Source organism: Microcaecilia unicolor, chromosome 4 (genome assembly GCF_901765095.1).
Source record: "Microcaecilia unicolor chromosome 4, aMicUni1.1, whole genome shotgun sequence".
NCBI classification, from domain to species: domain Eukaryota; kingdom Metazoa; phylum Chordata; class Amphibia; order Gymnophiona; family Siphonopidae; genus Microcaecilia; species Microcaecilia unicolor.
In genome coordinates this window covers 333,549,556-333,560,151 of record NC_044034.1, presented here as the reverse complement: position 1 = coordinate 333,560,151, position 10,596 = coordinate 333,549,556, and the positions used below count along the sequence as shown (strand labels likewise).

At 41.3% G+C, this 10,596-nt stretch overlaps 1 protein-coding gene across 1 annotated transcript; it reads left to right on the top strand.

Annotated features, from left to right (window-relative positions):
* The first annotated feature begins 1,361 nt into the window (after positions 1-1,361).
* On the top strand, positions 1,362-3,212 carry EGR3 (early growth response 3). Its single transcript, XM_030202036.1, is given in 11 exon segments — positions 1,362-1,393; positions 1,395-1,654; positions 1,657-1,717; positions 1,719-1,773; positions 1,775-1,856; positions 1,859-1,903; positions 1,906-1,993; positions 1,995-2,046; positions 2,048-2,102; positions 2,105-2,203; positions 2,206-3,212. Coding segments are annotated over 11 exon segments (963 nt in total). The 3' UTR covers positions 2,340-3,212.
* The last annotated feature ends 7,384 nt before the right edge of the window (positions 3,213-10,596 follow it).

The window sequence follows — 10,596 nt, the reverse complement described above, 5'->3', positions numbered from 1 at the left end:
CCCATCTGCATCCCAAACTGCAACATCTGCAGCCCTCCCCCAAACAATTACAACCTCCAACGCATTCTCAAGGATTATTTGGACTGGCTTTGAGCTTTGAAACTTTGTATCCGGTGCTTTGGCGCAAGGGTTTCTCTTATTGGTGGTGCTTCATTTTCAGCTTGTGACATCCATTTAATTGTCAAGTGCTATGACAGGAAAACTAGTGGAGAAGCTTCCTGTGACCATGAGCAGTCTCTTAAATCAGTTACCTGAGAACATTTATCAAGAAGAGGACCTCCCAAATTCTATGAATATTTTCTCTACCTCGGAGTCAGTGCCTCACTACACCCAGATGGCTGCAGGTAAGAGGATGCGGGTGTAACTGTGTGTGTTTTTAAAACGTCCTTAGTGAGAGCTCGGAACCGTCTTTGGACGTGTCAGGAGCCCGGGCTTCCTCTGTGCCTTTGTTGATTATAGATTTCTCCAAGGGCGAGTTTGTGCTCTGGGTACAGCAGCTGGCACTGAGCTAAGAGTAAAGCAGTTTCCCTGGGTAGCTGTGCTAAGTGAGGGGAGGCTCTCCAGTGTGTGGGGGAGGATCGGCTCACCTGCTCACAGGAGCCAGGTCAGAAAGCCATCGCTGCCAGAGATTCTCTTTTCTAGTGACTTCAGACGCTGAGAAATTCGTCTAAAAGCGAAGGTTGTGCGGGGTGCCGGAAGGGCTGAAGCATGGCTTCCGTTCCTTACCTACCAAGGGGGTGGCGGGTAGCTGTTAGCGGGGCGGGGGGGGGGGGGGGAGAGACCCCCGTCTCCCCAGCCTGGCCGATTCCTTGGGATTGAGAGGGCAAAGGCGTCGCAGCCCTGGGCACACGGCAGCCCCTGCCGCTCCAGCTCTTCATTGATTCGGAGCAAACCCGTCCCTCGCCTCGGTCTAACGCGAAGCTAATATTGTAAATCCACCTGCCATATAACCAGCTGCATGATTGATCCTACAAAGAAAACCGGCGGCTGTTCGGGATCCAGTCGTGCCACCCGCGTGTGTAACCTGTTCAGAGCCGCCGGCTACCTGCCTGGGCCACCCGCAGCTCGCCTTCCAGCTCTGGTGTGTGTTTACTTTAGTGGGTCCAAGATGCATTTTGTAAAAACTGAGTTACCATTTAATTATTAACGTTATGAAGGCTTTCTCCTATACATTTATTTCATCTGTTATTTGATGCTTGTCTTATAACAAATAAATCCCTCTACAAAGATTCCACCGTGTATACATACTAACCGAGTGCATCGGACAAGATCAATCATTAAACAGAAAAAACACACACACATAAGATCTGTTATTTATTCAGTGTTACTCATCCATGGTCCTTTCTCCTTCCAGATAATGCATGGATATTGGATTAGCGTCTGAGAAAACCAACCAGAGTTGTCCTACTCAGCACTTTCCAGCCCACACCTGGCAATAAGACAGTAACCTACTTGGGGAAATTTGCTTTTGACTCCCCTTCCAATTGGTGCCAGGACAACATTATTAGCCTGATGAGTGCTGGCATCTTGGGTGTGCCTCCTGCCTCTAGCTCCATCACCACACAGACTTCCACCACCAGCATGGTGCAGAACCAAGGGGAGGTGGATCGATGTATACCTGGACTGCCTCCTTACTCCAGCTGCAGTGATTTGTACCAGACCAAGTGTCCTTCCACAACCCCCAAACCACCTCCTCCCTTCCTTACTCACCTCAGGATACCAACGGCTAAGCCAACATTGGACACAAATATCTTTCCTATGATTCCAGACTATAAACATCTACCATCATCCTGGTGATATGAGCACCATCACAGAGCACAAACCCTTTCCAAACAATGGATCTATCCGAGTGAACCCACGCCCATTACTCCACTGGAAACTATAAAAGCGTTTAAAGACAAACAATCCACCCCAGCTTTGGCAGCCTCCAGCAGCAACCACCACTGACTCTCAAACCTATCCGTCCTCGGAAGTATCCAACCGACCCAGCAAGACCCTCTTCATGAAAGGCCCCATGCCTGCCCAGCTGAGGGCTGTGACAGGCGTTGTTTCCAGGTCTGATGAGTTGACAAGGCATTTGCGGATCCCACGGGACCACAAACCTTCCAGTGCCGGATCTGCATGAGGAGCTTTAGTCGCAGTGATCACCTCACCACACACATTCGCACTCACACAGGAGAAAAGCCTTTTGCCTGCGAGTTCTGCGACGTAAGTTTGCACGCAGCGACGAGCGCAAGAGACATGCTAAGATCACCTGAAACAGAAGGACAAGAAAGCAGAGAAAAGGTTCTAGCTCACCGCCAGTGCCCTTGGCCCCTGCAGTCACTACCTGTGCATGAAGTACCTTGCACTTAGCTGTCTTTGCTAAGAAGGTCTGAAGTGAGGGATGTGTGCCTCACCCTATGTGACCTGCCTGTCCTGCTTCACTCAGATCGTCTTGATCTGAATAAGCCAGGTTCACTTTTCCAGCTAACTTCATCAGGACTGTAGTGCCTGAGATATGGGATGAGCTGAAAAGGTGAGAGATGGTACGGTAAACAGGGATTCAGAGACCTTTGTAGGTACGCAATGGCCAAACTGACTGTCCCTCCCCTTGTGCTGGACTGTTCCGGAGTGATTTTGGTGACAGGTCCACACAGAACTGAATTACGTTTTCCTCACCTCAATCTGGTCAGAAATCCCCGGGTTCTGGAATCAGGTTTCTGGGAGACAAAAAAAAAAAATCTCTTCACCACAGTGGGACCTTGGTGTCATGTAATAAGGTGGCCTTCAAAGTGCTCTAATATTTCTTCAGAAATGCTTACGATGTTGCTGCTTAATACTCCTAGTTCTTCCCCTTCTCCCTCCTTTGCATTACAGGGTTTCTTTATAGTTTGTGATCCTGGATAAGCCATTACTCTTTTCTTCTCTCTTCCAAATGAATTCCTCCGAGCTTCCCCCTGTCCAACTCTGGGAAGGCAATGCCCAACTTCAATGGCAAGATTTTACCAGGCGTCTTATCAGTGTGCAACCTTTATAAGCCAGAGATCTATAGATATACCTAAATCCTTTATTTTTGGTAATAGAACAACAGCAGCCTCCATTCTCCATGTGAATACAGCAGATATGTTTTGTGTACTATTATTCAGGTATAGAATCATTTTATTTGCTTTTGATGCTTGTGAAAATTCATACACGTGTGTGTGTGTGTATATATATGTGTGTGTACGTATGTATATATTTATATATATACACACACACAGAGATAAATATAGATATAGATGTGTATGTCTATGATATCTATATATATCTATGCACACACGCATGCACGCACACAAATGCATATAGATATATAAGGCATATAAGCAAATACACATGCACGGTATTTAGAGCTTATGTGGTTTATTGGTACAATAATCAATGTAAGGGACTATTTTTATTAATGCAGTTTCCATAGCTGGATAGAATCACAGGATACTAACCGTTTGGGAGGGCTTTTGTGGGGGAATAGATTTTGCAGCTCCCTCACTTGAGCGCATACACTCAGCATAAAAATGTGGCAATCACTTCTGAAGGTACGATCTTATCTTCCTTATAATCTACCAGTACTGCTGGGCTGTAGTGCTCGAAGTACTGTCACCAAATGCATTGTTGTAGGATATCGTAGTGTATCACGTCTTCTCTCGCTGGGAAGAATCCAAATATGGGATATAACCTGCCCGATTTAGGCCAGCTCTGCTAAGAGGTTTCTATTTCTTTTCCTGCACAAATATTGTGTTGGTAAATAAATATTCAAATATTCGAATTCTGCTATACAATAAGGAAGAGGGTAGTAATTTTATAGACTTTTCTGTGGTAGGTTACCTGGTGATGTTACAATGCCTGGAAAACCTACAAAAGAAAAACGTTGGGCATAGCCTTTACTGCAGAAGATGCCTAACTTGCTGTACAGACGTGTTCTGCAGAAGCAAATATTCACTGGATTCTGTTAGAATGCAATTTCTTTGGTCGCTTGAATCTGGAGAAATGCCATGCCTCCTCAGTTTTCTCACTCCTGATGTTTGCATGTCACTGCATGACACTTCACCATTTCCTTTTGTTTAATAAAACTGTGCTCAGTCATTAAAAACTAACCTTAGAAGAAGGATACATCTTTGTTGCCAAAAGGTTTGTTTATCCGTTTTGCATGTAAAAATAGACAAAAATGCCTAATTTGTGTGAAATGCAAGAAAAAAAAACATATATCAGGTTTAGTCAAAAACCTGTGGGATGCTATTTTTGAAGACTTTTGTATAAAGTTCAGTACTTAAAAAAACAGATGTAATATATTTTGTGGACGCTTTATCTCTTGGATTTATAATACCTTATACTAAGGTCAAATTGATGCTTGATATTGTGAGGTGGTGAGGTTTCTCACCGACTTTTCATTTGCTCATCTGTCACATTGTAACGCAAATATGATAGTTAATGCATAAAGCATTTTGAATTCCAGAATTCCTGACCTGCCGCATTGTTGTACCATTTGCACTGTGAGCAAATGCTAATACAGTAAATATATTGTGTTTGCTAATAATCACATAGGCTGTAACTGCTGGTCTGTTTTTAAGCAAGTGTCTTTCCTTATTTGTGGGACAAAAAGTTCACTTCAGACCTCATCTTTGCACCTGCTGAGAAAGTGAACACTTGAATTTCTTTAGAAGTCCTGATTTCTTATAAAGGCCCCTTTAGAAATCACTGTCTAAAACTGTACATTCCCAGTACCACAGTTGGGGCATCATTACCATATAAATGATTTAAATCAAATGATTATTAATTTTGAAAAAAAAATTAGAGGGTCGTTACATTATTTTCCAGCATGTTTTTGCTTCATCGTGGAAGACTGTTTGCAAACAAGAGTCAGGAATAAACTGGGCAGATTAGACAGGCTTTTCTGGCATCAGATTCTCTGTTTCTTTCAGGGTAATGTCTCCAAATGGGTTAATTTTGCACATGCCATGACAGTCATGAACCTCACTCCTAAGTCAGGGTAAGTTCATAATGGCATTGCCAGCTCACAGGTGACGTGATAAAACTTTCACTGATCATACCTGCTGCACCGCACCGTTGCAGGTGATCAGGTTTCGTACACATTCATGTCCCTGTATGTGCTTCAAAATGACTACAGCAGGCATGATTGGAAACTCCGTAGCTAACTGGTAGCTGGAGGTCCGGCCAGCAGATCCCAGGAGCCATCTGTTTGTGGAGGGGAAAGGCTCTGCAAAACAGAAGAGAAAGCAGCTTCTGATACATAAGGAATGCATTTTACATCTGAGCTATAAAATCCATGAAACATGGTTTTGGTCATCTCTAATTTACGATGTGTATGTAATGGCAACAGAATATTCCTGAAACATAGAGAGAAGATCTGGACAGAAGATACTTACATTCTGTAAATTAAAAACAAAATGCCTGCCTCAATCCTAACATGAAAAATTAAAAGACGTGAATAAATCAGAAAGGACAAAAATGAAATTGATAATGTATAGAGGAAATAACCTAAAATGAATTGAATCAAGTGAGAGACCCTAACTTACTGATCTTCTTTTTATCAGGTGCAGGATGTCTAGACCAACCCTTAAGTTAGAGCCCAGCTAGATTGAAATCACGTGATTATTTGTATCCATGTTGTATGGTATTATACCATGGAGAACTGCAAATTTTGCTTACAAATAACATTATCGGTTATTAAAGAAAAATTTAAATGATGCAGATAAGAATTTAACTATAGATCATTCATAGCTTGTGTGCAACATGCATTAGAATCTGTTCAAAAGAAAACCTAACTCTACCTAAATAAGAAAGAGAATATTAGCTATTTTGGTACAATGCAGGTTGTTTACTGTGTTGTTATGTATATGGAAAGGAAAGGAGATGGGATTTGATATCAAAGCAGTTTACATTATATATTTTGTACCTGGGGCAATGGACGGTTAAATAACCAGTCACAAGGAGCTATAGTGGGAATTGAACCTCATTCCCCTGGTTCTTAGGTTGCTGCGCTATAGGCTACTCCTCCCACTATAGACACAGACTGCACTCATATACAGACAAGGAAGGAGTTTGGCTGGATCATCCCCCTCCTCCCTCCCCCATTATTGAGAAAAATGTCTACTGTTTCCATAGGGTGATATCATTGCATCAGCACTAACTATTGTGAGGTCAATGATGGCATTCTGGGCATCTGTCAATATGGATGCATTAACCTATGCTGAAAATGAATACTAAACCACATAAAGAACGTTACCATCATTTTATAGCAGAAATACAAGTCAAATCTGTATTTGTTGTAGGCAATACCCATTTTACTCATTAACAATACATTTTGTGAATCAAATCATGTGATTGTCACATTTGGATAGGTAGAGCTGTGCTCCCCCCATCAGCTCAATGCAACATAAGCTAAGGATGAAGTTCGCCAACACCCACAAATCTGCACACATTAATGTACTGCATCAGTAGGGCTACTTTGAAACATTTGCAAATATATATAAATATAGAGGAGATAGAGTATGTGATTTATTTATTTATTGGGATTTATTAACCGCCTTTATGAAGAGATTCACCCAAGGAGGTGTACAGTAGGTACAGTTTAACATCAAACTTACAATTTTGTTATCAGCATATCAATAGTAAAATGTACAAGAAGGAAACTTGAAAACAGCAAATTGAGACCTAATAATAGGATTACCATGAAACAGGATAAAAAATATACACATTTAACAGCACTGAAATTCAACTAACAGATATAATATGATGTAAGCATAATACTAATGAAATAGCTAATAAGCAGACAATTAGAATATTCAAATAACAATGCTATAATATTAATGCTTTTCTACAATTCAGCTTACCATATAGCTGAGGGGCCAAATGCAGATATATAGATAGGGACAGGATGTGTGGTACAGAGTTAGTTGGGATAAATAAATGGGTGACTAAACTCAAGGCAAGTTCTTTGTACAGTTAATCAAGATATAACACAGTGTGTTTAGCAAGCTAGTCCAGGTGCAGAATGGGTGTATAGTCAAGCTGAGCTGCTTTAAGTACTCCTAAATAAGCAGCAGTAAGGTCTCCTCCAGAAATGGCTGCATGGCAAGTGCTTAACTTATCACACAATCGTTTAGTTTTTTTTTTTACTCTTTTTACCCACTGTGGTAAAAGGGTGCCTTAGCGCGTAGCAAATCCATTCACCAATGCAACTGTAAGTCCTTTTCTACAGCAGCTTGGCAAAAGGACCCCTAAATGTTTTGTATTGTGAGTTGAATTCATTTATTTTACTTGGCTTGATGTACCGAAATTCAGATGCATTATTCAAGTGTGGTAAAGCCAGAACACATGAAAATATCATACTTGAGGGGCAAATTTGCCAGTTTGCATGTAGGATAAAAACCTGCAATGGAGTAGCCATACTCGGAAGTGTGGGAAAAATGAGAGATGGCATGAAACCACTGAAAGACTAGTCAAAGGTTAAGAATTCCAATCAATTCAATATTTGTATATCGCAGGTGAGACAAAATGCATGAGACTAAAAACATTAAAGGAAAGGATAATGGATGATACTAGGAATAGAAGTCATGATGGATTATTATGAAGCAGTCTTTGTTTTTCTGCAGTGCAAAGAAATCAGAAAGAAATAAGAGCTGGTAACTGCAGAGCAGAAAATATCTGAAAAGTAACCGTCACTGATGATCTGAAGATTGCTAGCCAGTGCAGGGATCCAGTAGGAAGACCTAACAGCAAGTTTGTACATAAGAGACATCACCTGTAGGAAATAGGAGGTAATAATGTTCTGGTACCAATCATGGTGTTCAGATCTACTACTACTACTATAAATCATTTCTATAGCGCTACCAGTCGTACGCAGCGCTTCACAATTGAACATGAAAAGACAGTCCCTGCTCAAAAGAGCTTACAATCTAAATCAGGACAGACAGGACCAATAAGGGTAAGGCAGACAGAAGGACACATAGGGAAAGGGACTATTGAAGAGAGGAAGACAAGATGAAGGTTACGAGCAAGTGACAAGTTAGGAGTCAAAAGCAGCATCAAACAGGTAGGCCTTTAGCCTGGATTTGAAGGCGGACAGGGATCGAGCTAGTCGTAACGGCTCAGGAAGCCCATTCCAGGCATAAGGTGCGGCAAGACAAAAGGAACAGAGTCTGGAGTTAGCGATGGAGAAGAAGGGTGCAATTAGGAGAGATTTGCCTAGTGAATGGAGTTCCTGGGAGGGAGTATAGGGAGAGATGAGGGTGGAGAGGTAGTGAGGGGCTGCAGAGTGAATGCACTTTTAAGTCAATAAGAGAAGCTTGAATTTTATACGGAAACGGATAGGGAGCCAGTGAAGTGACTTCAGGAGAGGGCTGATTTGGGCATAACGACTTTGGCTAAATATTAGTCGTGCAGCAGAATTTTGAACAGATTGAAGAGGAGAGAGGTGGCTGAGTGGAAGACCTGTGAGAAGCAAGTTGCAGTAATCTAAGCGAGAGGTGATGAGAGTGTAGATGAGGGTTCTGATAGCGTGTTCAGAAAGGAAAGGAAAGGAAGACCATATTTCTGAAAAGACAAAAGTAGCTGAGAAGAAAGCTACCAAAATGGTTCATTTTTTTTTTAAATTTTATTATTTATTCATTTAAACAATATTTACAAGAAACATCTTGGTTAGGATAGAGTCAATAATAAGAATTATACAAAGTGAATATAAGAAGAAGGAGAAAAAAAAAAAAGAAAGCAAAAAGGAAAAGAAAAAGTAAATAAATCTTTACTTTTCAAAATCTTATGACTCTCAAGTCCATAAATGGAGATCCAAGATTAAATAATCTAGGGGAGAAATATAACACAAGAACTAATTAAACGGCAATTCTTGCTCTGCTAAGAAATTGTACATCTTCTTCTTAATGCTTCTCCATTTTAACTGAGGTTATCAGTGTTGAAACCTGAACAGGTTCAGTAAACATGTATTTTTTACCCCCAAGTCTTATTATGCACTTGCAGGGGTACCTTAAAAAGAAGGTACCCCCCAAGTGCAAAACTTCCGGCTTAAGGAGCAAAAATTGTTTCCTCCGTCTTCTTGTCTCCTTAGAGACATCAGGAAATAACATTATTCTGAAACCCAAAAAGGGTTTCTCTTTATTTCGGAAAAACAGACAGAAAATCCAGTTCTTATCAGGCATCAATGCGACAGTCACCACCAAAGTAGCGGCCGTCACCAAATCAGAGTCAGAGGTCTCAAGCAAAAGAGAGACATCTATCGATTTTTCTTGATCCAAATTTTTTCCTGGGACATAATATACTTGTGAAAAGGGTGGAAAGTCCATTTCCAAGATATTCAAAACTTCAGAAAAATAGCGTTTCAACATATCCAAAGGAAGAACATTTGGTAACCTAGGAAAATTGACAAATCTCAGGTTATGATTTTTAGTGAAATTATCAAATATTTCCATTTTTTGCCTGATATTTGTCACATCTTTCAACATCGCAGTTTGTATTGTTTCCAACTTCATAACCCTTTGATCAATTTTTTCTACTTTTTCATTCAAAACTTTAGTCTCTTCTTCCTTTTTTTGCAATTCCATTTCAATATGCTTTACTTTTGGTAAAACCTCATTAACTTGTTTAAGGAAAATCTGTCCCAGGTTAGACATTAAGTCCCACAAAACATCTAGAGTCACTTCCCTTGGTTTTACCGCTAACTCTTTAGGAAGTTCAAACCTTGCTGAAGACTGCTCACGATCTTCACTTCGACTCTCAGTTTCTCTCCCTTCGTTTCCCACCGGCACTGTGGGCAAACTGCCCTCCATTCCCTACAAGTCCTACACAGTCACGTAAGAAGCTCAAAATGTACTCCTTGGGTGAATGAAGGAAAAAGAGGACATGACAGAGTGATTCAAATATTTAGCAGTTTCAATGAGGTAAAGAATGTGGCATTTTGTACTTAAAAAAGCAATGATATGAAGTTGGATGGACTGAGGCTCAGAGGAAATATTGACAGAGGGTGATGGATGCTTAGAAGTGGAAGTACCAGTTGTCAGAGGTGTAGCTTGGGGGGGGGGGGGGGGGTTTCAAGCAGCTGCTGTCCCAAATGGATTTTGAATGAAGCTGTGTCTATGTGGATTGGGCCTGCAGCCTCACACTGACACCTATTTTACAAAAGATCTGCTCCCCCTGTTGTCAAAACCTGGCTACGCTTCTGCCAGTACTGTGGCAGGAATTCAAGTATATTCAAGATATAAAGGGGGTGGTGGGAAGGGCAGGGGCAAGAGGTGACCAGAGGTCAAGCAGTCTACAGTAGGGATGCCAGACTGCAATCCTGGAGGCAGTAGTGTAGCCAGATGGCCTATGGGGAAAATGAGGTGAACACAATCATCCCGCCCTCTTCCCCACTCAGCTTAAAATATAGGGGCCCTTTTACTAAGCTGCAGGTCGAAAACCACTACCTCAGGTGTCTCTTGGTAGTTTTGGGATCAGTGTGCACTTCCCACGCGTGAAAAAATAGATTTTATTTTTTAGCGCTGGGGTGTGCCTGATCAGAATGTTAGCTTGTGAGTTTCCTTTTTGTTTTGTCTTGTTTTTTTATTTAAA